Source organism: Diadema antillarum, unplaced genomic scaffold, assembly GCF_040938485.1.
Source record: "Diadema antillarum isolate AM-2024a unplaced genomic scaffold, OU_Dant_1.0 seq00000097_RagTag, whole genome shotgun sequence".
NCBI lineage: Eukaryota > Metazoa > Echinodermata > Echinoidea > Diadematoida > Diadematidae > Diadema > Diadema antillarum.
The window spans coordinates 128,020-155,616 of NW_027271186.1; the positions used below are offsets into that span (position 1 = coordinate 128,020).

A 27,597-nucleotide genomic window follows, 5' to 3' on the forward strand; every position below is an offset into this window, starting at 1 on the left:
GTCTGCATAAAAATATATCTCAATAATCCTCCATGTATTCTTCTCATGACAGTCCCTCCATCAGTGTCAGAGTCTGCCTCAGCTCTACAGGACACAGAAAATACACACAAATACAAAACAGAAAATGAAGCTTAAAAATGATGGTACGCTCAATAAATCATGCATATCTCAACAGTATCATCCATGCACAAATTAACAAAAGAGAACAACAATGTATATAGTCAATGTGGGGTGCCAATTACCTTCACTGTAAATGGATTCTCTTTCATACAACTGTAGTTCAAGACACCCACTAACTGAGTTCAAATTGATCCTTCAATTCCTTGCACCGTTCTTTGGAAGGGCATCACCATGGCTGGATTTGGGTAAAGCACTAAATAGATATCCTAGGAAACTAGGTACTTTTATCGTTCACTGTCAACCACGGAGAAAGCTTGAGGTGAAATCATTGTTCATTTTGTTGTTGCTTTCAGGCGACACAAAGGTGCCTTAAACACATCGATAGACATTACAGGTAGTCATGTGTTATGTGATTCACTGTCAAAGCAGGAATTTGCTAGAGGTGACATACAACATATCATCTGATACACACAATCAATTGACTTTAAATCTTGCAGAATTTTTGTGGAAAGTTTTTGAAATTTGTAGCAAACTTCACAAACTCCATCCATACGTGCTATCATGCCTTGAAGTCTTTGTGTTGCCAAAAGAGCAAGCTGACTTTTCTCAAAATGTGACTATACTTCCCTTCATTCATTAGCCCATTAAATGCGAACTGATTTTCCTTTGACAGACATTTTTCATTTACCCCAGCCCGAGAATACTCGGGACTAGTCTTCAATGGGCTTATATGTACATGAGTACATCAAATGAAATCATTCACCTCAAAGTATGCAATAAGTATCATATTACAGCAACATATCAAACTTGCATGCATTTGTTTAGGGTTTTTTTTTGGGGGGGGGGTGGGGAAGGGAGGGGGGTCAGGGGGACATTTTAACAGCACATGTTTCAAATGACTAATTGTTAATATATCAATTATTAAGGCAAAGAGATAAAAGTTTGCTAAATTGTGAATCACTAAAAATGATAACAAAGAAGGTGTTGTGACCGAAAACAAACAACAAATCAGTCTCAAAGTGGAGGAATGACAATTTACAAACATATCTACCATTTATGAGAATCCGGAACTTGTCTGACGAGACTGAAAAGGAGGTGACATCCATGGTGTCTGTGTCTGGGTTGCGCAGCTTCAGTCTGAGTTGTAGACTAGGCTCATTGATAGCCTGAATCTCACTGGAGCCGAGAATGTAGTCCACTCTCCAGTCAACGGAATCAAACTTGGATACTGTTGGGTTAAAAAATGCAATGGATGAATCATTTTTCTTCTACCAGAATAATTTGATTGTTTTTGTATGAAAGTAAAGGATGTAAACCTAACCCCGACCAAAACACATCAATCAAATTATGTTAATTGCTCTACTGTAAACTTTCCCAAGAACTTTAGTAGAGACACTTTGCTCCAGTTTTGCACCTTGGTGAGTAGGGACATCATGGGCAAAAACATCTTGTCTGCAGACAAAGGTTTGCGGCATATTCACACTGAAGACCTCTGTCTGTTCAAAAGTCAGTCACCCATATAGCAACTTCTCTCAATAACATTTTTCTTAGTCTAATCTCACACAACACAGATGATTATGACATCAGTGTTTTCAAACAAGGTGGGCTAAATTGTTTTCAAAAGTTGTGAGACTGATGTGCAAGCAAGTCACCCTGTATAGCACAAAACCACTAATATCGCTAAGCAGTAGCATTAAGAATTCATAGACGAAATTGACACAAGACATTCTGCAAGTATGCAGGCTTCACAGAATCAACAATCTAAATATAAAAAAAAACATAAACATCAGTTGCCCGCACACTTAATGTTTGAAGTGGCCCTATGATTGATGAAGCATAGTTGAATTGAATGTGACTTATATTAAACATTTCTAAGTGATGTAATTCGAATTAGAAAAATTAATTTGGTGATACTGAGAAACCTGTCATGCTTCTGAAGTCCAGCAGTAATTTTCCTGTAGATAATAACATCCTGTCCTCTCTAAAGTGACAACCCTTTTTCATCATTTCTTTTTTTTTCAGCATATCCTATATTCAAGGAAGATAAGTTAGAACTAGTTTAATTAATCAAATCTAAACAAAATCAGGGGGAAAAAATCTACAAATTTGCCAATTTGAAACATAAACATGAACTTCAATCTTGAAGAATGGGTTGCTGATTTAAGGATCTGTCATAAATGTAGCGATGAAGAAGCTTTCTATAGTTTTGTGACCAAAATGAACAACAGTGTAATGACCAAAATAGGGCTCAAATGAAAGAGAAGTATTTATTCCATCCTATGGAACACTATCAATGAATGTGGATACCTATCATGGGATACGGAACCTAACCACAGAAATGTGGTTTTCAGGACATGGTTGGATAACCCTTACTATATTTTATTCTCTGATTGGCATCTTGATCTGCTGGAGTGCTTTCTTAAATGACCAGCACAGATGTCTGTAAATTAACTGCCAATGAATAAGACTACCTAATGCCCTAAATACCTATTGGGTCACCTTGGCCTTTCTGTTGGACTGAGGCGCATTTGCTGCTCTGGTGTGCGCTTGCTTACTTTTACTTGGGTCAAATTTGGGGAAATTCATGGACGACAGGTGAAAAAGCATGGCAAGAAACAGTTAAATGCCCAGGCACATAAAGATCTTAATTCACTACCCACAGGGGTAGATTTGAAAACCATGAATAGCGCCCTTCAGCTAATATATGCCTCAAAGCACATGCTCACTGGTAACAGTAAACTCCAGATAAGATTCTTTGGCTGTGTGTGTACTTACATAGAGATAAGTGATAAAGCAATTCTCGGTATCGCCAATACCTAAGTGCCGTCCACAGAGAGCGTTTTAGATGCGTCATGGGATAGCTCAGGGGACAAACTTGCCCCGGTTTTGCCTGCAAATGCACTCAGATTACGCTCTGCTTTATCCAGGGGTACTCTTTGTTGAAGATTTCGTCGCTTTCCATCATGTGACAAGCACATTGAAGCCTTACAGTAGTTAACCATGACTCTAGTGACCGCAAATCAGCAAAATTTAGAAACTTTCAACTCTGTTATGCTGAATTATAGCCAAGAATAAAGGGGTAAAAATGGAAAAGCATACAAATAACTCCATGGAATTGTATGGGAACTGCGACTCGCACGAGACAACAGGAAGCGAACAATGGCACCCAGGCACACTGCATCTGTGACAGGGCTCTTCAGCGTGCGCAGATGTTTTCTGCGCACTGGCAATACCGAGAATTTGTTACAGGGATTCTCAAATATATCTGAGCCGGGCCAGTCTCGAGCCGGGCCAGTCTCCCACTACATGATATCCCCCTGCTAACAAAGTGTTGACTATGACTTACATCTGAGGCTCTGTGACCTCAGTTGCTCCTGCATCTTGTCCCTCTTGTCACCATAGGACCTGCTGAGGGCAGTAGAATGCTCTGCATAATAAACAGAATTAGAATTCATCAATCTTAATATCACATCTCATGACTGTCATACCCAAATCCACCACTTCAGCTCATGGCCTTCCTTCCATGCACATTGCATCACTTCAAAAACTTCAGCAAGTATGTGATTTACTATGTGAGTTCATCATCAACATGCCAGGCAATTTTCTGGTTTACAAAAACTGTGTCACAATGTTGAACATATCCTGCTGTGCCTACTCTTTATTTTCAATCTATAATCATTTTTTTTTCTCTTTCATTTTTGAAAAACAAAGCAGCATACCAAAAGATGATAATACTGGCATATCTTTCACAAACCATCATGGAATGTGCACCTGACACAGACCTCAAAGCATGTATTTCTGACTCATGGTGTGCAGTCTTAGCTCCGATGAAATGTGCTGGTATTCTCCTGCACACCTCCCATTGTCATTGGTATCATTTTCATACTACTCCTTCTATATCATCACTATTATTCTATCATCATAATTTTAGCTGTAACTACAGCAGCATTATCACTTCTATGATTTTGCACAGTGTATGTCCTGTATGCAAACCATGCATCATGCCCTAAATGCTGCACAGTGTACTACTATACCTTTGGGAAGACCCAGCTGTTGTAGTTCATTGGACAAAGATTCCCCATCTACGTTGTACTTGGCTGCACTGGTCAAGATGAATGTCAAGGCAGCAATACTGGCCTTCACATCCCCTGGCTCTGCAGATGCACAATAGGAACACCACAAACATGATTATGGGTATGTACATATTATATATATGTGTATACGGTGAAACAATAGAGCTGATTTTAAAATAGAGAATCTCTTGCTGCAAGAAAAGATGGGGGGGTGGAAAAAGAAAAAGCAAATGTTGGTAAAACAAAGATTAGTATATCTTTAAGTAGATATTGTCCTTGGATTCCCTTATGAATGGACTCTAAAATAACGTTCTGCATATATGCATTCATATAATGTGATTTAGAATGACGGCATGAACACCAAAGTTGATTTGCTTTGCATTCCTTTCTGTTAGAATTCTAAATGATATATCATGATCAAGGCCCATTTAAGAAGCTGATGATATACGGATTACAGACAAAATAATATCCTGGGAATATTCTCATTTAATGCACATCCATTGAACAACTGGTAGAAGATTCAGCATTATGATAGAAACCAAAAGCAGTATTTATTTATTCTACTCAAATCACTATTTTTGTTTGTACTTTCTGGTTTTTCCTGTGTGGTTTTTTTTCCGGGGGGGGGGGGGGGGGGGGGGGGGATGAGTGAGCAAGGTATTCTTTTTTTTGTTTTTTGATAGCAATTAGTGTTGATTCCCATTACAAAAGATGCCATTTCTGCAACAGTAAATGTTCCAAACCTTTAATATTCTAAAATCCAAACTACAAAATACTAAAATAACAAACAGGATTATTCAGTGGGGAACACTTGAAGCTCAAAAAGTTAATATTCATCAAAAGTGTTGATTAATGGGGCAGAAATAATGCTATCAACATTCTCATATGTTAATATCATTAAGAGTTTAAAATACAACATAATATGACAAATGCAGATGATCAAAGTACTGGTAAAACACTGGAAATGAATGCTTCTCACCATATTTGGCATCAGCTGTCAACTTGTAAACTTTTTCATACTGCAAAGAAAGCCAAGAATTGAATCAGAGTATGTTTAAGTAACCTATACTGATCATGTCACAAAAAGGCATGCATAATTGAACGGAAACTTTACCACACTCTACACATTTAGAAAAATCCAAATATTTGAACTGTTAAAAATTTTCACATTTTGCATTGCATTCAAACTCAAACTCATATAGTTTGAAAATTGTCATACTTCTTTCTAACCACAGCTCCCTTTAAGCTTTATGGCTGTAATAATCATTCTAACTCCATGACCAGAACTTAAGCATCAAACATTTTATGCAGGTGATATTACTTATGTTGTATAGTACATGTTTTATAAGAATTCCATACATGCTGTATTTTTCAATTCTTTTGACTTCTAAAAACAATGTTTTGTTGTTTTTAAATTGAAAGGTTAATCGCAAGTAAAACGACTGAAATATTCATGTATGTTAGATATTTACAGGAAATCCTTTGTTGAACAATTTTGCAAGAGATAATCTTAGATGCAAAATCCAGATGATAAAGTATCCCCCCATTCCTTCTGATTTATATGGAAGATATTTACAGTGTACATTTGAGCATCAAATCAGACAGCATTACCATAACATAAATTACTACTATTATGGGCACTGTTAGCAATTTATCTACTAGTTTTGATGAATTATCATCTGAGGCATCTAAGTACATTTATGCCATATTTCACATGTTACATTTGTCTACCAAAATAATGTGCACACTTTCTGAAACTGTATGATTTACTTCAAATATATGAATATCAACTAACAGATTCATGGGGACGGACAGCGGAGTTACTGTAAAGAACAGAAGTAGTTCAAACAGTCTCTTTAAGTTGAACCAAAATATACGGCCAACATTGTATAAATGGGAACATGGCTTTATTGGGACAATCATGAAGAGGTCATATCAGAAGCCTGTTATTGTCAATACTTAAAGAAGTGGAGGAACTGATTTGGGACACACTTTCATAAAGTTGTCATATACAAATTGAAATTCTTATCCTGCTAATGGCACAAACCCAATAAATAAGCCCAAATTGAAGCCATGGGTATTCCCTACATCTTACTTGTTATAGAACTACATAGAATGCTGAACGGCAGCACATGACTTATGGCCAGACTAAACATTATTTGTGTATGTATGGGGTGATATGTATGCCCATTTTTTAACTTTGAGTAGTACATGGGAAACTGAACTCTTGCCTCTATCAATCGGAATAGCAAATCAAATTGGGTGCCAGTCTTAATCCCAACTTGTCCCAGAAGAGCACTTGGGATTGTATTATATACTGGCATGGCAACACAGCACTTCATTTCTCATCACTTACATCAATTTGCTCTCCTAATAAGTCCTTTATGACTTGGCCACAAAGTTGTTTCATCTTTATTGAAGTCTGCAGAAATGAAGTACAAATCAATACACAAAAACAAAATGATGAGAAAATGTTTCAATTCTAGCTTGCTTATTGTGCAAAAATAGTCAGTGTTATATGGGATCATGTCAGTTTACTTGCGGTTTACCTGTTTACCTATTTGACCTTTCATTGACTATTTCTTTTTTTTCTGGAATTTCAACCAAATGAAAGTTGAATATTTTATCAGGCAGGATTTTACCTTCACTTTCTTTCTTTTCAATTGATGTTTGTGAGAATTACAATTCATCACACTGCAAAAGTTGTGGATGGATTAAAGAGAATTGCGATAATCTATATCTCTGAATGCTGAAAAACATGCTACTTTTCAGTTTCAAACTTGAAACTATAAAATTTAGGTGACTTACTCAGAAGAGAGAGCAGAAACAGGAGAAGTAGTACGAATCATCTAACAGAGAGACTAATATAGTTACACTGACAAAATAGTGCACATGTAGATGGCTACCACGGACAGGGAGATAGGCCAAAAGATACTACAAAAGGGAAAAAGAAAAGATCAGGCCATGAATTTGATCAGATCAGTACACATCACATGTGTTGAATAATATTGTTATTTGCTCCATCACTTTTCATTAATTTCAGAAAGGTAATTAGGGAATTACAATAAAGACATCTTAAAAAGAGCCAAACAGCCAACCACTGAAGAGGTGCTGACATTGGATGCCATCACATGCATACAAATACTACTCATTTCTTGCACCTCTAGAAAAGAGCAGCAAAGACGAATGTGCTTGGAAGTAAAACATACTATTTTACTGAGAATGCTGATTTCAGCGAGGACCCAGTCTGGACAATCCAAGTCTCCACAAAACCTGAACCTCTGTAATCACACAGAAAGGAAAATGAAATAAAAAAGCACTTTAGGATTATGTAGAGGATATTCATATTCAAAGTGAGGAAGACATAATATTCTTAAATCTGTTGTTTAAAGCCAAAACAGACAGTGTAGTGCTATTAAAGGAGGGCTCAAAATTCATCTTCCACTATCTAGAATTTGCTTGCAATACATTAAAAGGGTCTACCAAGATTTGCCAGGATGACAAGTTGTTTTGGAATATTTTGAGATTAGAACTGTAGGATAATTTCGATCATAGTGCACAATTTTTATTCCCGAAGAGCCCTCCCCATTCAGCACTGTTGGGAGGTGGAACGTTATAAATGTGATGATCAATTTTGCCCTTGCAATCATGTTCTTCAACAAGCTGTATACATGTACATGTGATTCACTATATCATAGCACGGAAGATCGATGGACCCTGATCATCTTTATTGGGAGGCAGACATGCTGCCAAATGAGCCAAATCACCACCCTTGATCTTGTCCAGTGAGTAGGTAGTACTATACTATCTTACCGGTATCCGTACACTTGATAGTGTTGGTACTAACTACATGCAGCCGCGGTCGCGAAGCGACGCACTGTCTCTACAGCGGCTGCGTGTAGCTATGTTGGTACTAGCTTCATCTTTATTTATGGAAAGGGTACCTTTCATACCCCACCCAACTTTTTTATTTCAATCTCTAATCCAACATTCCAAAAGAGGTCAAAGTTTTAATGGGGTTGCATGTAAATGGGATGTGGTATTTTCAGCAGGGTGAACATTAAAGAGAAATTATCAACCCAAACATAAACCCTAACCCCATCCCTAAATCAAGCTAACGCTAAACGAAACCCAAATCAAAAGACACCAGAATCTGCATGCCCTATTTATGTCTGGTTAGGAGAGGACTCTAGAATCCACCACAGGCCCAATTTTTTCAACTTCCTCAGCCTTTCATGCGGGTGGTACTATATTGTACATCTTATCTTTAGACCATCCAACTTGGCATTTTTAAATTACCAATTTCTGTAATCCTGGAGCATCGTCTACAAAAGTCAAAACATCAACGTAAACTTACAACCCCTTTTGTGTTAATGCACGGAGATCGGTCATGGGATCAGGATCAATCTGACAATTTGAATAAGGAGATGGTGTACTATGTACTAAGCATAGAACTACTGGCTGAAATACTACATAGTAGATTAGTACAAATTGAATTTAGCTGGTGCAATCATTGACCGAAAGATCGGTCTGTATCTGTCCGTCGGGGAATGTTCCGCGGAGACTGCGTCTGGCTTCACGGATCCCTCCGTCTACGGAGGACAGCGTTAATGGCAAATATAAAAGAGTCCTCCGGACGGACGGATCTTTCTGTCTAGTGCAATCAAGGAGGTAAATTTACGGTACGAGTAAATTTTTACCTTCTCCTTGCTGCTGCAATACCCAGCATAAAATCATATAGGTGGGGCTACATTCTAGTTGTACGTTTAGCTTGACGATTGATAAGTTGTTATGCCTAAACGCAATACAAGTGTATGTTTCAAGGAAATCAAATGATAATGAATGGTGCAAGAAGTGGGGGCTATACTCACCATTTTGCATTTACGCCTGATGAAAATCAAAAGAAACAGTTGGGTGTCTCTTGCGAGCACGACACACTATCGGGTCGGGTGGGTGAGGGTCAGTAACTTGCAGCTGTAACGTTTAGGCCTATATCGTATGTGACGTTCTCTGTGGATCACGAGTGCGAGTACGAATGCCGCCGCCCATCGAGCCCTGAGAAAATGCATGAACGAGCCCTCTGGACGTGTCTTCTCAGTCCCAGGTAGGTGTGTGCACAATCATGTTATCTGTGTGTTGGGGGAGGGGGAGGGGGAGGGGATGGGTGGGGGGGGGGGGGTAGATGTGAGCGAGGGTGATGACGGTGGTGATGGGGGGGGGGGTATGATAGGGTATTACTAGTACGTTGCACACTGTACCGATAGGTACACTTTTTACTCCATTATCGCAAATAGGGCAAATAGACAGCAAGTGCTAGAAAGACCATTTTACAAGCAGATCTCTAGCATGGTGATACTTGTTCTCGGTATATAGTGCTGACTTTAAGTTGCACATAAACACTCAGTATATAGGCCTACACATACAGATAAAGCAACGGAGAGACTAGAGATGTCGCAACATCCCAACAGAAGGGGCTTTTACAGTTGTTGAATATTATGTCTTTTGACGCAAAAACATACAGAACTTGAGCTATAAAATGACATTTTTTTTTTTTACTCATTTAAACTGCGGTTAGAAACGAGTGAAAATTCAGAACCTAAGTTCATAACTTTCTTATTATTTTAGGAAGTCATGCTCGATTTCGATAAAGCGTTCACCATATGAAGGTTCAGTTGATTTTACTCTGTTTGCTTCAAAAACTTGAGCAAAGACAGGCATTTTCAAGGATGGCACTTCAATGTGCGTTTACACTATAATGCATACATACCGAATTATGCATTAAACGTGGCCATGTGGAGTCATATATTATCAGCTTGAAATGCATGGGCAGCTAATACCTCGGTGGTAATAGTCATGATAGAGTGCAGACTTCGTTAATTGAGTCTGGTTGTATATAAGAAAACAAGAGCATCGACTCAACTTCACTTCTATTGGACCTTTCAAGATACCATTGCGTTTCTTTAGAGATGTATGATGTATGTGTTGATTTAGATTATTCATCGCAACCCTCCCCCTCAAAGAATACACTAACTCATATCTTTTAAAACTTTAAAATAGTTATTATCAATTTGACACAATTTTACAACCTGCATATACGCACATCACGTGCGGACACGATGTTGACTTACAAATGGCATGATACTGGCATATCAATATTTCCTCCAATGCAGTGGCGGATCCAGGCGGGGGCGCACCGGGCGCGCCCCTTTGATTTTTGCTAAAACAAAAGAAATAAAAAGAAAAATTGGGGGGGGACGTGCGCCCCTTTAATTTTGTAAAGGCCCCCCTTAAGGAATTCCTTGATTCGCCCCTACAATGGCATGTATCTCTAATATTGATATTGATATCATAATTGGCGTATATCTTTTGTATAAATGTCTATCATGCTTATGTATCTATACACTTATAGTGTTTTGTGTATGTATCCATTGGACGTAGGCCCATTTACCGATGTAACGTATATGCATGCAAACAAAACAAATTTCAATTATCATTGGGCCATAAAATAAAAATGAATTCTACCTTAAATGAGTGCCCGACTTCCTGTTGCATTAAACAAAATACGATATTGATCGCCCATGACACAGAAAATCGGAAGTCTCCTCAATCCCTAATTTCATTCCATAATCTGCATGTCTTCATGAATGTTCCGACAGGCAAGCGATTGCAACCATACAGACAGAAAAATAGAGCAGGAATATTTAAATTGTTGAAAAAAGAAATGACGTAAAACTTGAATCGTTTAGGCTTGTCTCTTCGTGGAGTCAATTCGTTTCCACGTTTTTTTTATGGCTTTTATTGATACTCTTCGTTTTTATTTGATAGCTCGAGAGCTTTATCCTTCATGACGTCATGCATGATACAGTCGTGCGGCATGCTGAAAGTTTACAAGACAGGAATGTGCCACCATTTACATCACGACAAGACAGTCTCGTGGCTCAGTACAGCGTGTGGCATTTACTCTTCCTTTCGTTCGAGACAATGACGTCATTAGACAGATGAAGCGAATGTATCCATTAAACTGCAAAGAATGTGCAGTGAAGCTTACTGCAAATTGGCCATTACAGACCATCCAAAACCCGACTCGAGGCAATGAGACAAATTGTGTTCATGTCAATTAAGACTTGACTATCTATCAATGAACGTTGGTCTCGATCCAAGTTCCAATTATGGTAAGGAAAAGTAATAGGAGAGTTATGAGGGCATGACATCATTGCCCTTTCGGGTGGGGGGCGGGGGGGGGGGCATTTTATGAAGCATTTTGTCAGATTTTTTTTCTGACAAACTGTTATAAGGTACTGAAATCCTTGCATCTGATTGGCTGAGTGCAATTTTGTCCGACAAATTTGTCGGACAAAACGCTTCATGAAATGCCCCCCCTAATTTGCGTATGAGACAATGACAAGTGTATAATCATTTTTGCGCGAAAACATGCAGGGCCTGCGTGAAAACTACAGAATTTTAGAGCTTGTACTTTTGTCCGCTCTTTGTGGAACTCTCTTGGTTTGACTTCTCGCTTCTTGTCAATTAAGCCTTTGGCACCATCAATCGTTCTCTTTAAAAACTATATCTCATTGGTATACGGGGGAAGCCTTGGGAGTGGTCGAGGAGGTGCACCTCGTTGGACTGACTACCTCTCTGACAGAAATTGATTCGTTTCATATCATGGTTTTGAATCTCATACTCTCTCAGATTCGTGATGTGTTTCACAGGGCTCGTTATTGGATGCTTTTGTTTGCTTTATACATTCATACTGATTTTCAGAGTTCACCCGATGAATGGTCTGTAATATTATTTGCTAATGATTCAAATCCTTTTTTTTCACATCTTGGTTGAATAACAGACGATTGATTGTCATGGAAACTTCACAATAGTCACTCAGATATAAATTTTAATCAAGAATGTATGCAGGAATTCTACGTAGATTGAAAAAAAATTCTTGTAATAATGCTGGTACATGTATACCATATTATACCTTAATTCTCCCATACCTTCCTCATTGTGTTCCTGCCTGGGACAGGTCATTTAAGCCATACCTTGATGATTTATAAGTAGTTCATTAGAAAGCAATGAGGATCATATATTTTGCATGTAGATTATCCCCGTTCAATTATATCCCGAATGGTAAAATGCTAAAGTGATTTATATCATTTTCATGTCTAAACTACACAAACAAGAAGTCCCATCACCGGCAGCGCAATCTATTTTGTTTGTTGAAAATAATAGTTTTCATCATTACCCTACAAGACAATATTCTCTTCATTTACCTCTGTTGAGAACCCAGGTCATGCAAAGAATAGTTATTAGTTCAGACTGGCCTCATATTTTGTATTCCTATGCCATCAAATGTAAAGCTATCCCCAAACTTTTTAAGAGCATGGCGTAATTAGTGTATGTTGAAATATATAAGTTACTATCAGAAGAAAAAAAAGTAGGCCCTATTGTTTGTTATGTCCATTTTCCCCACATCTTGCTAGTATTCGTCACTTAAGGTTACCAGTATTTGCATTCAAGCTATGTTTGTTTGTTTGTTTGTTTGTTTGTTTGTTTGTTGTTGTTGTTGTTGTTGTTGTTGTTGGGTTTTGGGTTTGTTTGTTTTTTGGTGGGGGTTAGATTTCCGTCCATAATGGTTTATTGTAACATTTTTTTTTTGCCAGTTCAAGAAGAACTGTTCTAATACATTGTTTATACTATACATGTATTTTGTTAATGTTATCTAAATGTTGTTTCATTGGCGTATCATTTATCATCATTATGGAAAAACAAATTAAATCAAACAAAATCAAACGTCGCACTGAACACGCGGACTTTTCTTTAATACTCTTGTTTACTCTGATGTATTGCTTCTTCTACCCTTTCATGACAAGATAATTTACTTATCAAAATATAACTTATGTAATAATGAATGGCTTTCTACAATAGTCACATAAAACTCTGCAAACAGAAAGGGTTTATGTAGAATAGTCTCAAGTATATAGCTAGTCCTGTCCAGTGAGAGTGTATAGAAGGAAACAAAAACCCTTTTGAAGGACAGGCATCATATTAACGGAAAGAACATCGTTGACGTAATGCGGCAAAGTTTACCTCTAACGTATACTAATCTACCTTTAGTGATATGGACGATTAAAGGTGATGATGATTAACGACAATGATATCAATTGACAATTCTCGATATTGGCGGTGGCCAGGGGGCCCGGTGGCCAGGTGGCCCGGTGGCCCGGTGGCCCAAGGCCACATAGGAATTAATGTCGGGCCACCAAATTTCCAAAAAGGTTATGTTTTTGTGGCCGAATCAGGCGACTAAGATTCAAAATGGATCGTTAATATCTCGGGCCTCCAAATTTCAAAGTCAAGGTTTTTAGTGGGCCACCAGAGAAAAAAAAAGTTAGTGTCGATCCCGGCAATAAGGTAGGCCTATAGCAATAATGACAATAATTATAGTCACTTTCTCACTTGTAGACATGGTTAGACACAAATAAACACACACACATATATACAATCGATACACACAATAGCTTCTGTCAAATATAAGATACGTGCCAAGTCTGCGCTTGCTGACGAGTGTGCGAGACTATAATCCTATATGATACAACATTCCTTCACAATGAGCCACATGAAATCCCTATTGGAAAATATGACTCACCTGTTAACCCGAAGACATTACAGTCAGCATTCCTTCAATCTTTAATTACGTGACGTCATATCTTAGGCCCCGGTCACGCAGACGCGAAGACTGGTCGCCGACCTCCAGCAACCCCAAAACACCGGCGACTATCGACAACCGTGGGTGACGAAAACCTCCAAATTCTCAAAAGTGTTGATCTGAAACTAGATGCCGATCTGTTACTTACCAGTTGCCGACTATTTATTTGCAAACATTTTACCTGTCAAGTTGTGTCATGTTGTGTTTCTCCTGTTTTGTTCCGTCCTGTCTTAAATTATTTTTGTGCTATATAAGTATTTGCAAATAAGTATTTCATAAGATTTTTTTAGTGGTTCACAATATACAAGCATGCTTTTTAGTGGACCTCTCAATTCTTTTTATTTTGTCAACTGAAGCATAACTTTGTATTTTTGCCGGTATGCATGTTTATCTTTATCTGTATCATTTATCCTTTGCAAAACCGAATGTATATGCTTAATATAATTCCTGATTTATTCTGTGTTATGTTTTGTTGGGAAAAAAAAGAATGAAAATAAATGAACAGAATTGAATTGAATATGTACCGGTTGTCAAGCGTCTTGCAAACGTTTTGTGATCAATAATTATGTGTGTTCTTGGAGACAAAGAAACATTGATGAAATAAAGGAATACATTTGGATAAAAAGAAGAAGCCGAGATACTTGGGAAACAAGGAAAGGAAGACAGGCACAGAAAGAGACTGAGAATTCAGCACGTGCCTGAGTATTGTTCAGCTGACAGTCTTCATGTTCCAATCGTTTCTTTCTATAAGATGCTCTATCCTGACGTCTTGTCAACAGACTAACCGACACTGAGCTCTTAATGATGTCTCCTGATTTATCACCTTGTGACATGTTGCTGCATAAACATGAACGCAATTCAACCTCAACCATAGCGAAAGAAGAATGGCCAATGCCAATGTAAGCAGTCCTATTTACATACCTAAAGCAACAGCATCACGCCAAACAGTATACGTGTAACGATAGGTCCGAAGCAAAAAAAAAATGATATATACATCAAACTATGTCATACAAGAAGAGCCATTAGCCGTGTGTTGTCAACGTCCTTCCGACGACAAAAATTTCACATACACCCAAGCAGCATCATTGGTTCCAATTTTTCTTAAAATTTCATCTGAAGACATCTGGGGACATTCAATGAATCGTTTTGTCAGATATTTCTTCTTTTTTTTTCAGACAAACTGTTATAAGCTGCATATATCCTTGCATCTGATTGGCGGAGAGCAAATGTATGTCAGAGAAATAGCCGACAAAACGCTTCATGAAATGTCCCAGGTCTCAATCTAAGCGCGTAAATATATATCATGACTTTTATGACATTACACTTTGTGTGGACTTCAAAAAGACGTTTCTATCAGGCATCCTTGGACTTCATCTCATGTACTTCATGAATGTTGCATTCTGTCATTTTATGAAATTGCTGAAGTTAATGTTTAAGGTATGACTTTTCAGTTCGGACAGAACCGAACCTATAATCGGAATAAGGATACACCCCTCACCCAGAGAGAGAGAGAGAGAGAGAGAGAGAGAGAGAGAGAGAGATTATCTATGACGATTTGAAATCAAGATTACTGCTTTGAAGGACTATACTCCAATGAACAAATGCTTTGCCAAGACTTGTCGGCTCTGTTTGCACGCCCTCTTCTAAATCACACTGTTCTTCTAGGTGTCAGACGCTGTGCTTCTCTCTTCTGTTATGATCCCCTTACCCGGGCTGTTTACCATCGCAATTCTCTCAGCTGTTCGTCTACAGCTGATGTAGAGTCCTCATACCGCTTATTCATAACTTGTGACTATCAATTTCGATGGGCCACCCTCCTCATAACACCTACACACATTCCCACCTCAACGGAAGTGTCCATGTCAATCACTGTTTAAGAAACTAGCCAGTGAAAGGGGCGAGGCAGTTTTGAAATACAGCATTCGGAATGGTGGCCAGCGAATGATGCCTTCAGCCAGCCGGCAAAGGGACTGGCACACGGCGCATGTTTCTAACGCAGGGGCATAGCTGGACCTGTGACGTCACTGGTACGCTGCGCTCCATTTTAGGAATGGCGAGACCGGGGCGGGCAGGCGGGCGTTCACTATTCAATGTGTGATGGATGTTTGCACCTCCTGCTGATTTTATCGTCATCACTAGAAGGAGTTTACGGTCTGGGAGGAGAAAGGGGCGGTGCATGAATGCAGATCAAAATGAGTGTAGTAGTCATAACATTCTTACTCTGTTTAAAGATAAGCATCGTAAATCGGTGAAGGAAAGCTGTACTGATCTATAGCACCATCTCGAGAAACTGGCACCTGCTTACACTGTTGCCCGCTGTCTTTCTTTTCCCCCACTTTCTTTTGTCTTTTCTCAGTTTTCTCCAATGACAGAAGAGTGAAATGAAGAAAAAAAGGTAAGCCCAACAACTTTATTTGATAATCTGACAAAATTCTTTGTCATTGGGTTTAAGTATACCTTCGTACATCCACGAGACTTGTCCATTTCTCTGACATACTAGTTTGTAAATATGTTATTTAACTTAAGTATGTTATCTTTGTATTGTATCTTTGCAAAACAAAATTAAGTATCAATCATATTAGATCAGGTAACTTGTTTCCATTTTACCACTTCTTTTTGTCTTACACTTTATAATACTCCTAATCTATACAATTTTAAAAATTTGCAGTTTAGTATGAATATACACAGTATTTTTTTACAAAGATAATGCGTGTGTTTATTAATATTTTAGAATTACTGCAAGGTAATGTTTAAGGTTAACACTGAATTTACTTTGAAATAAAAAAAAAATAAACAACGTTGGATGTCGGTTGCAAAGATTTAGAGATTCGGTGGTGTGCTCCTTACATCCTCATCACCGAGGTTCCGATGTATGACTCGTTTTGTGGAGCAGACGATTGTTGCGATGACACAGTACGGTTCGAATTCGTTGGTCCCTCTTCTGCGTGACCCGACCTTTGCATGCCATCGAGCTGACGTCCACAGCCCCAAGATCCGCCTGCCCCCACGATGCACTCATTCCAATCGACAGGCTACACACGTCTGCATACCAGCACCTCAAACCTTGTTTTCATCACAAGATACTGATCACCACTCGGATACGTCGATGGCAGCGAGGCTCTAGCCGGTCTATTCTTAGTAGGTCCAAAAAGTGTTATCGTAGAGCTATTCCCTACTCCTACTCGGACCAAGAAGCGGGTGGCACCGCGATGCCAAGGCACCGCCGACGTATGCAGAGAGATAAGGGACCCGAAGAATTGTTGACGAGCCGCCGCGATCAAGCTGCGTGGAAGCTGTAGGAGATACGGCTTCAGGAAGTATTTACGGCGCCACCCCCACTCGCCCATCTACCGAGCTTGTTTGGTATGGTTGCGTAAATGGTCTCCTCCTTCGTGACCTTTGGGGATAGCTGACAAGAACCCTTACTACTCCCCGGCTTTCATACCGACGAGCTGGGTTTATTTTTTCTTCATTTCAGTTGGACCCAAGCCTCGGCCGTCACAAGACATCTTCTGCCACTGTAAGTCAACCTCTTCTTTATGTTGATGTTTTAATTCATCAAAATCCTCCTATCAAAGGGTGTAGATATTTCTACACGTACACTTTGTTTACTTCATCCTTACCTTTCAGTATAAGTGTCTGTGTGTCACGAGAGAGTGAAAGGTTTCTCGTAAAGATACTATTGTTTTCACATGCAGATTTTGAATATCTCGTGATGTTTCCTGTAATCATGGGTACTGAGTAACTTGTGATGCACAACGCAAACACAGAATGATCGAGTTGTACTTGAATGATAATTGTTTGTCCCGAGGTCAAAATACCTTTGATGGTTCCTTGTGACACTTGAATTGATATACCTATAAGAATGTATATGCTGTAGAGAATCGGAGTAAACTTGTCACAATTTCCAAAACGTAACACCAAAACTTCAAGACGTCTTCCCTCAGGATCATGGAACAACGGAACGGAAAATGTGTGTCATTTGAGGAGCAAGGAACCATGATATCACAAACTGGAATAAAAAGTTGGAACACCACACAGAGGATTATCCTGATGAATCTCACCAATGATGTACATAACAGAGAACCAGCTGCTGAATACCACTTAAAAATGGCACCACCGGAAATCATATACGAGATGCCAAACACGACGGGATACACGGGTAACCTCATGGTAAAGTGGGCAACGGACACATGTGCTCTTTAGACACTGACGTGGAACGTACCACTGCTATCGTCGCCGCCATACTGTGCGGATATGTGTTACATCGCTATAGGCCCTCCCACTGCGAGTTCAGGGAGACGGCCTCACCTGATACCAGAGAATGTCACGCCTGTTTTATTCGCTTCTGAAGCGAAGATACCGGCTTGACCATGGTCAGTAGGTTTCCTGGCGAGCTGTAGATTTGGCTATAATCTACGTCCATGGAATTATAATTACTCCTGGTGCGGAGGAGTTAAAGGACCGCATGAGATATGGGTGGGGTATATAGTTTGCTCAGTCGTGAGGCTGTATGACACATCGAATGCCACAAAAAATTTGAGACCTTCCAAACTGTATGAATTTAGCTAAGAGGTACAACGATGAATAATTATGGTCAGTTCCTTGTAGCCCGCGGGCAGCAAGTGACATACTTTTGATATATATATTCTTGATCTCTTGATATTTAGAAAAAAAACTACAAAAAACAGCAAAAAAAAAGTAAGGAGAACGTTGAATATTTTCATTGGTGGGTCGACATTGGCCTCTAAAAGCAATCAGAACGTGTTCGCTTACTATTCACAAGTCCGTTCTTTATGATGGAACAAGGATATTCTAACGAAAAATTTCAAAAGTGGAATCCAGCAGTTTGCAGACAAAATAGTGAAAAATTTGTAAAGTGAGTCAAGAACAATGTCTCGTGTCAGGGAGCAAATTACGTCGATTAAGGCGACGTGAGTTACACCACTGCGACGGAGTTGTCTTGGCACGATCTGAGTTATGATGATGATAGTCGGGGCTCTATTAAAGTCAGAGCTGCTTGAAATACCAATGGTCTAATTTTAGACGCGATCTGCGGCAATCCCTCATATCGTTTTGCAAGCCATACTGATAACTTGGCGTAATCTGTAAGCGCTTCACGTTTAATTCTTTACAAAGATATGGTCATATTGCGCAACGCTTCTGTCTTGTGTGTGTGTATATATATATATATATATATATATATATATATATATATATATATATATATATATTAATGGTGTGATCACGTATCTAAGTACGTATGATTCAAGTATAAACGCATGTGATGTGAAGGCTGTTATAAACTTCTACTCGGAGTTATTAAGTGTGTAACCAAGTATTTATGCTTTTGATGAGTATGAAGATATCACATCCTTGTGGTTGATATTCGACGGATGCAGGGGCAGGCAGGAATATTCAAAAAGTCATACAAAGAAGAGTCATTTTGTCAAAAGTTTTCTTTTCTGTGATGTTAATAACTGACAATAACGACGGTTAATCTATACTTCCAGGCTGTATTTTCAAACTTGCATGTAATGCGTGAAAAAACTTTTCTTCACTTTGGTATACATGAGGATTTTAAGACAGTGCGCTTACCACCCCTGTGCAGTGTTTTGAGAATGTCTGGCCTCTTAAATGATATCAGATGTCTTTCGCATCGCTTTCGCATTCCTATACAGCTCTGTGTAGGTCGTTAGAGATGACCCATGTGACCTTTCAATGCACGCCAACAAAAGACGGTGATTCATGCATAATGAATAATATTCATCAGTCTAAATAAGACACATATATCTTGCTCTTAAGATTTTTTTTTCTTTTTTGTTAGTCAAAGTTCGAGAACGCGTTACGCTTATGAACGAGAGCTTCTTATCCGTGCATATGCATGTTTAGAAGTTTCTGTTTACGTTGTACCTTTGCATGGGTGTCCATGTGTAAAGAAAGACATCGCGCTTGCCTTTCTAAATTACCATAATGACTTAAACCTTCTTAGAGTAGATCAGACAATTCTTTTTAACTTTTTAGCGTATATTTAGTATATCAACAAGAGTGCGTAAGGATGTACCGACCGAAAGCGCAAAATATTGTCCTAACCGTGATACATATTTCTTTGACGTTATCAATGTGAACATTGAAGAAATGGATGGTAAGGCAAACAAAAGAACAATTTGCTTCGAGACAAAATCTGTTAGAATATCACACAGGACAATCAGTATAAGTTGGATATGGCAGATTTATCAATGAAGTGTTATGACATTTCATGATTCATAATATTTAATGGTAAATTCACACTATTTTATCTCATGTATTAAAAACAAGTTTGTTTATATGATTTTACGGTATAGGATTTGTGACACCATACGTTGAAAGCATTGGAATAAAACATTGTCTGGTCATCGATATTGTGATTAATTATGTATATGCATATATATGTGTATGTATATTGATTGTATTCCATTATTTGCAATGATATTGATTAACTTATATACATCTGTAAGTTTTTAACTGTAGATAAACTATAGGCTATATACTGTATAATGCTCTGTGAACAACGATACAGACATTTTGCTCACCACAAACATCCTGCTCGCTTGTGTGGCATTTTTGAAATAGTTCGCATGTACGTGCGATCCCGCCGGGTTTGGGATGTCTCAGATCTTAACTGCGCCTTCTCTCTGTAAGATAGCCATATGATCTCTATTCACTGTGGAAGGATTTAGGTATGAAGTCCTAAAACTGTATAAGGTATTGACTTTAAAGTACACAATATGCCTTTCAAATAATGTCATCGCATATTCATACATAATATATATATATATATATACATATATGAATTATAAACATTGTATACATGCACTGTACATATATACATCAAAGGTATATAGTATACAAATATACATACACATATACCGTACGCGTGTATCTGATAATTTAACGCGTGTGGTCATGCAATGTCATATTGAGTGTCTGAGTGGTCTGTCGCATTTACCAGAACTTACCTATTTAAACACTTAACCATCATAAATAAATGCACACTGATAATTTTTAATGCAATATAATTAAAATATAATGAGAGTTGACTTTCGATAGCATTAAATAACATTTGAAATAACATTCAGAATTACACAGGCCTAAAAAAAGATTACAATATAGACATCAATGCTTTTCTGAAATGCTGATTTAATGGGTGATGTAGTACATATAGTATAGTATAGTTAGTGAGTGAATGAGATGTAAAATGTTGTGCGAGCCGGGAGCCTTTGAATACTCTGTACGGATTGATGGCGCTGTTCTTCATCATCATCATTATACACACACACACACACACACACACACACACACTGTGTTTGTGTGTTTCTGTATGCGTGTGGATCTGTGTGTGTGTGTGTCTGTACTCAGTACTAAGGTCAAAGTAGTAAAAGCTCTTCAGAACCCCATCATGGATTTTGATTGGTGCAAAACTCGATACATAGGTTCAAGAATATTCGCGGTTGAATGAAAATATCAAAAGTTTTCGATGAGGATCACGTTACTTTACTTTGCTCTCTTGCACGGAGCGTTTCCATTACTTTCGGGTTCGAAATACATCTACATCTAAGGTAGATAACGGAGGGATTTTCAGCAATGCACAGTCAATTTACGTTAATACCGGGATAACTTGAATTTGCTTATCATTGAGTATATCAACAAGCTATACAAATAATCTACCAGTTCTATCAGGGTTTTTTTTCTATACCAATGCAGGTAAAAAGGGGAGTGAAATCTTTCGAAAAATATTGTGAATACATGTATGCAGTAAAACATTCATCGTGGTATGTTCAAAACGGTAGTATCTTAAATGGTTAATGACAATCTTTACTCTGTCAAGAAAGTGAAAAGAAATCATTACTCACAAAATGTTTGAAAATAATCTCACACAAACTTCATTCTGAAACAAAAGTTGCGGCAGCTGAACGAAATGTACATTTGTAAAACCATATTTCTATGATATCCTTCAATTCTTCACTATTGTCTTACAGAAAGAGTCAAATTGATCAAGTGCCCCCCCCCCTTCTCTCTCACTCTCTTTCATAGAAATCATGCAAGTGTGACGTCTGAATATACATATCTATGTAGAATTTTTCCCTTCAATTTTTCAATTTCAATTTTTCTCTTACTCTCGTGTATGTGTACATACATGTCATCGAGAGTAAGCATTTGTCATGTCACTATAGCCTGTCACCGACCCCCACCCCCAGTCAGTCTCGATTAATGGGAGCCTGCTTTTGCTGTGATAGGCCTTGGGCGGTCTTTGCAAGACAAAATGTATATAGGGACCGGATGTATCTCTGAAAGCTATCGTCAGCTGATATCCGATTTCACTCTGCATATTGTTGTACGTCCAAGAGTGGGAGGACGCCAACCTTTGTGCCACTCACAGTTAGATCACAGCTGAGATTTATGAGGTGATGAAGTCAAAAGAAACAAAAATGTCGTCAGGTTCTTACAGTATTACTAGTTCTGTTGGTGAACCCATCTTATGTAGCATTCTATTTGCAAACTGTATATATAGCTGTGAGTCACTATTAATTTCATGTACACCTGTACACATAAACACACCTATACATAGTCATAATATCAATGTTCCACAATAATTTATTTTCACTTGCCCAAAAGGAAATCCTACTTTAACGGAACTAGAAATAAAAAGTAACAATAATTTCTTCTAATTGGTCTTAGGTACCAATACCTTTTTATGGTATTTGAAGTTTGAGATAAATCTTGGTTTGAGAGCTGCAAGAGCTGTCATTTATTATGAATTCAGATATTTTCGCAACAAAGCTCAACAGAACAAAAGGGTGGGCGTTATTATCGTTTTATTGACATCTCAGAACCCTTTTAAAATATTTTTCATCTACTTTTTCTTCAGATCTTTTAGATGAAAAGATGAGGAGAAGGGCAGGAGGGAGCCCTAGTTTTAATGTCCATGATTTTGATGATAAAGTTATCCGATAATCATTTCTGTCTGTTGATCATACTGAAATACCTCAACGACTATAATCAGATTCAAGTCAGCGGGGCTAATTTTGTTGTTGATTTTTATGCGAACATATTCCATTCTATTCCATTCTATTTTATTTTGTTTTATTTTATTTTATTTTATTTTATTTTATTTTATTTTATTTTATTTTATTTCATTTCATTTTATTCTATTCTATTCTATTCTATTCTATTCTATTCTATTCTATTCTATTCTATTCTATTCTATTCTATTCTATATTCTATTCTATTCTATATTCTATACCTGATTGGCTCGCTGTGGGAATTCTGATTTTAAGATAGAAATTTTAGATTTTTACATTTCTACTTCCCATGACATAAGATTTCGCATGCTCCATGCAAGCGGACACACACACACACACACACACTCACACACACACACATATATATAAATATAAATATATAATATATATATATATATATATATATATATGCATATATATTTGTGTGTGTGTGTGTGTGTGTGTGTGTGTGTGTGTGTGTGGAAAGAATGCACATAAGGACACTCTGTCATTGGAAAGCATTCTGTACTGTAATGCTTTTTTTTTTTTCCGAAGAGATATATATTCATCGTTAGGTTCATTCCACTCTCTTTGAGATCCAGGGACTCAAATGAAATTACGGGGACATTCCAATCACCAGATATTGAGTTGCTCCCGCTGCTCATAACTACCTCATTCCACAGTCATTCCATGCAGTTAACATTAGTGTGCTCGGCAATGTTCTTGGTTGTTGGCACAGTAAAGTGCCAAAGGAAATTGCCTCACTTCTTACATAGGGCAACGTTCGCAAATGTAGCATGGTGAACATAGATCAGCGTGCATCACGATAAAAAGAACAGGTGCTTAACAGAATATGCGTTTACATCTATCTCAAGTCTTCTATGTACAATCATTCAGTGATATTTCAGTCTCTGCAGAGCTACCAAGTAACACAAACACACACACGTACATGCACACACACAAAACATAGATTTCCAACCACCTAAAAAATTCACATATTTTAATAATATTTTTTGTTATCAGAATATCAAATCCAAAATGTCAGATCACAAGATTGACAGCTTAAAAATGCTAAAGCTCCCTGCCGTAGGAGGGGTTTGGTACATCCCCCACACATACACACGCACACACACCCTCCTCTGCTCGGTCACTTTGATCCCTCTGGCACTGACAGTCCCGCAAAATCTCACACCTATAGTTGCTCTATGACCTTGGCATATCTTTCGCTGCTGTCTTCTTATAGTTTGCAAAGCAAATGATTTATACTACAGCAGCGAAATAACAAAATACTAGCATATGCTGAGCTGGTCTTGGGTAAGACGTGAAACACAGTAATAATGTAATATTGCGAGCACTCGCGTCGTATAATCGCCTACCTCCCTCGGGAACACATACCTATCGATAACATTGTAATGTCGATTAGATAAGGTCACGAAGAAGGCGGAGTCACGGGTTCACTATCAGAAGAGTGAAAGGCCATCAGAGACTGGACGGCATGAAACATGTTGCAATGTAAATGCGTACTTATAAACTGTGCATGTTCTTCAATGACGTTGTCCTGCGCTGACATTTCATTCTATTTGGTCTGGCTTCATCGTAATTATTAATTGCAATTCAATATTAAAGGACAAGTTCACCTTTATAAACATAAGGATTGAGAGAATGTAGCAATATTAGTAGAACACATCATTGAAAGTTTGAGGAAAATCAGACAATCCGTTCAAAAGTTATGAATTTTTAAAATTTTTGTGCAGCAACCGCTGGATGAGAAGACTACTGCAGTGTATGAATAACTTGCGTACAACAATATAAGGAAAATATAAAGAGAATTTCACAAAATTCCATCTTTTGAAAAAAAGTACACATTCCCCTGACTCGTTACCGACAAATGTTATGGGCAATATTATTCCCCCTGCCTTTAGAAAGAGGCAAGTCAAGAGCTCTTTTATTATGCGAAAAAAGTGATAATATGTTGAATTTTCTTTTACATTTTCTTTATACTGTTGTACGCATATGACTCACAAGCTGTAGTAGTCTCCTCATCCAGCGGTTCCAACACAAAAATTTTAAAAATTCATAACTTTTGCATCGATTGTCCAATTTTCCTCAAACTTTCACTGATGTGTTCTACTAATATTGTTGCATTCTCTCAATCCTTATGTTTATGAAGGTGAACTTGTCCTTTAACATGGTACGTGGTGCAGTATATCATTAATCCTAGGTATAAACAGGCAATGAATTATTATCCTATAAGGGACGTCTTTTACATGCAATTAATGCGGGCGTTTAAGAATGCATTGCTGTTGAAATCACAGAGTGTATGTATATTGCCTCGACCTCCATCCTATATTGATGGAAGACCTCACATTAGGGAATGAAAATCGTCCTTGACTTTCCCCCCTTTTTACTGAGCAAAATACACTGTCTAAACTAAGCTATCCAAACAGTCCACACGCTTGCACTCGGCGTATGCAGATTGTAAAGCGGTATCAACAATGTCAAAGGGAAAAAAAATCATATTTCAATAACCTAGAAAAAATAAAAGAGTGAATGCAGGCATTTCTCCTGCAGAGATTGCCATGTTATTTATGACCACGAGATTTATGACCATGATAACATGTTAACTAATTTTTGGTAACTCTATTACTTTTGTAGCCTACAATATTCAGTGAATGGCTGCTGAGAATAAGCACTGCTCTTCTATCGAGGAAATTATTTAAGCTGTTTTGTTCAAAACTAATATGTTATTCAAAACGTATAGTTTGTACTCAATAAATGAGTGTTAACATTTATTGCTCATACATATTTTGCACAGAAATTTTCATCTGAACAGTGTCTGTCTATTGATTACATTGCTTTTTGGCCAGCCAGCATCGGCCGATTGAACGTAACAAAAAACCTGTACAATATCCAGTGGACGTGAAGACAAGTTTGATCCTCCCTGGGTCATCAGTATTCATCGCCTTCACAGCGGTTGCATTCTGCCCTTTCGAATCGGCGAAGGCCTTCTCTGCACCTGGGATTGTCCGATGCCATGTTGCATTAAAGTCGGAATTTGCAAAACGCGAGGGACTGCTAACTGTAGGAGGCAATCCTGTCAGAAAAAAAAAAGAGGAGCCTTGTCCGTGTGATATGCATGGCAAAGAGGCTTGGTGTACCAGCAAACGTTCAACCCATTGGGCATGGAATCTTCCAGCCTATGATTATGATAATTCTGACATGAAGATTCTTCACGCTTCACGCTTGTCAAATCAGATAATTCGGAGGTAGATTGATAGTTCTCTGGACAATTTGGGATTTACTGCAATGATACCATGGTGATGGATTATGATAAATTTGAGAGAACGAAATGCATAATGGGTATCTTGTAGTTACACTTCTATCGTATATAGCAACTTGTGAAATTTTGTTTCATCAACTTGCTTGCGTTTCATCTCCCCGCGATAAAAGTGTATTGACTTTAAGTCATTCATCAGGGCAGGGCCTCCCCCTCTTCTTGTTTTCACTTGCTCGACGGGGCGTGCACTCATCCTTTAAAGTTTCAAGGAAGGTCACGGTAAGCGGCACTATAATCAAGGCTGACATGCGCATGTTGCTCCAATCATGGCCGCCAGTCTGCCTGCAGCAGAGGAATATTATGGCTTGAAAAATGGCTTGATACGCAGCATGGTAGGAGGACAAGGTTCCATACGACGCCCAACAAGCTAATGTATTACTGGGAGTACGAACGGTCGGATATAGGAATGGGTTTTTTCCCCTCGCCATTTACACAGGGAGCGTTCATCACCGGACATCTTGCATTCGTTTCCACGCAATTTTTACCGTGTACTCTTTTTCGTGGTGCATTGTCAAAGCGGAGTATATCCGTAACGAAAGAGGAGGAAAATGGATTGTAGGAACCCGCAGAATCGCCGCATTGCGGCTTTCATTGCCCTTCTCATACTCGTCATCACAATTGCGATTGTGATCATTGTCATAGTATCGTCATCGTCAAAGTCATCAGACACTTTGTCGACAACTACGCCGATGCCCCCATCACCCTCGGAAGAAATACCTCCACGGACCACGCCCATGTCCGAGTGACGATGGCTTTAACTGCACCATGTTGATACGCCTACCAAGTACGTTTTCTGCACCTAATCTTGTACGTTATCTGAAATACTCGCAGTGTTATGAGGGAGAAAGAGAGGATGGGTGCGATAACCTTTTCTCCCCCATTCATCCATCACAAAGGTTTGGAGAGTTGTCTCTTTCATAGCTTGTTTCATCTGACATTAATGATAGTGTCTGGTAAAGTGAACTCACGTGTCCCTTACTGTTTAATGAGATCGTCGGCACTCGCCACTCGGTTTCATGCTGAGTTCAACTGAGCATGACAGTTTGAGCATGTTGTTACGTAGCATAACAGACGTACTTTTTTCAGCTACCATGTCTGAAATATTGTAATGAATGGTAATCGGTCATTGCAATGTTTGTTGCGGTTGTTTTGAGACATCATGCAGTTTCGGTAACACGGTTAAGGTAATGCAGCGAAGATATACCCACTAATATTTGCAGCAACATCAATGTCACTGTTGACAGGAAAATCATGTAGCTGGAATTGTATAGGCCATGACTGTACGGTATGTGGTTTACTTGTTTGTTTCTTTGTTTGTTTTGT

The 27,597-nt window shown here is 38.4% G+C and overlaps 2 protein-coding genes across 4 annotated transcripts in view; one reads left to right on the forward strand and one right to left on the reverse strand.

Moving 5' to 3' along the window:
• On the reverse strand, positions 1-27,010 carry LOC139726735 (COMM domain-containing protein 4-like). The gene is made up of 10 exons (XM_071637728.1): positions 26,881-27,010; positions 25,843-26,031; positions 15,892-16,049; positions 7,403-7,474; positions 6,550-6,615; positions 5,173-5,212; positions 4,155-4,274; positions 3,467-3,547; positions 1,172-1,348; positions 1-84 (listed from the first exon to the last, which is right to left on the reverse strand). The coding sequence occupies exons 1-10, from the start codon at positions 27,008-27,010 to the stop codon at positions 44-46; spliced, it is 1,074 nt and encodes a 357-aa protein (XP_071493829.1). The 3' UTR covers positions 1-43.
• Positions 9,170-27,597, forward strand: part of LOC139726717 (kelch-like protein 24) — a 25,757-nt gene continuing 7,329 nt past the window's right edge. The window contains exon 1 of one of the 3 annotated variants that reach the window (XM_071637703.1): positions 9,170-9,297. The gene's annotated coding sequence lies outside the window, so the exon portion shown is untranslated. Of the gene's footprint in view, positions 9,298-16,949; positions 17,417-26,835; positions 27,059-27,597 lie in introns of those variants that run through there. The other 2 variants (XM_071637701.1, XM_071637702.1) reach the window with 2 other exon arrangements.

What these genes read in the sequence shown, in the direction of transcription:
- LOC139726735 (XM_071637728.1), bottom strand. Translation starts at nt 27,010, where the DNA reads ATGGGCGTGGTCCGTGGAGGTATTTCTTCCGAGGGTGATGGGGGCATC. An exon ending in TCAGCATTCTCAGTAAAATA is followed by an intron (nt 6,616 to 7,402) that starts GTATGTTTTACT and finishes TCATTTCTGCAG; the next exon opens with ACTTCAATAAAGATGAAACA. An exon ending in GTTCCGGATTCTCATAAATG is followed by an intron (nt 85 to 1,171) that starts GTAGATATGTTT and finishes TGTGTCCTGTAG; the next exon opens with AGCTGAGGCAGACTCTGACA.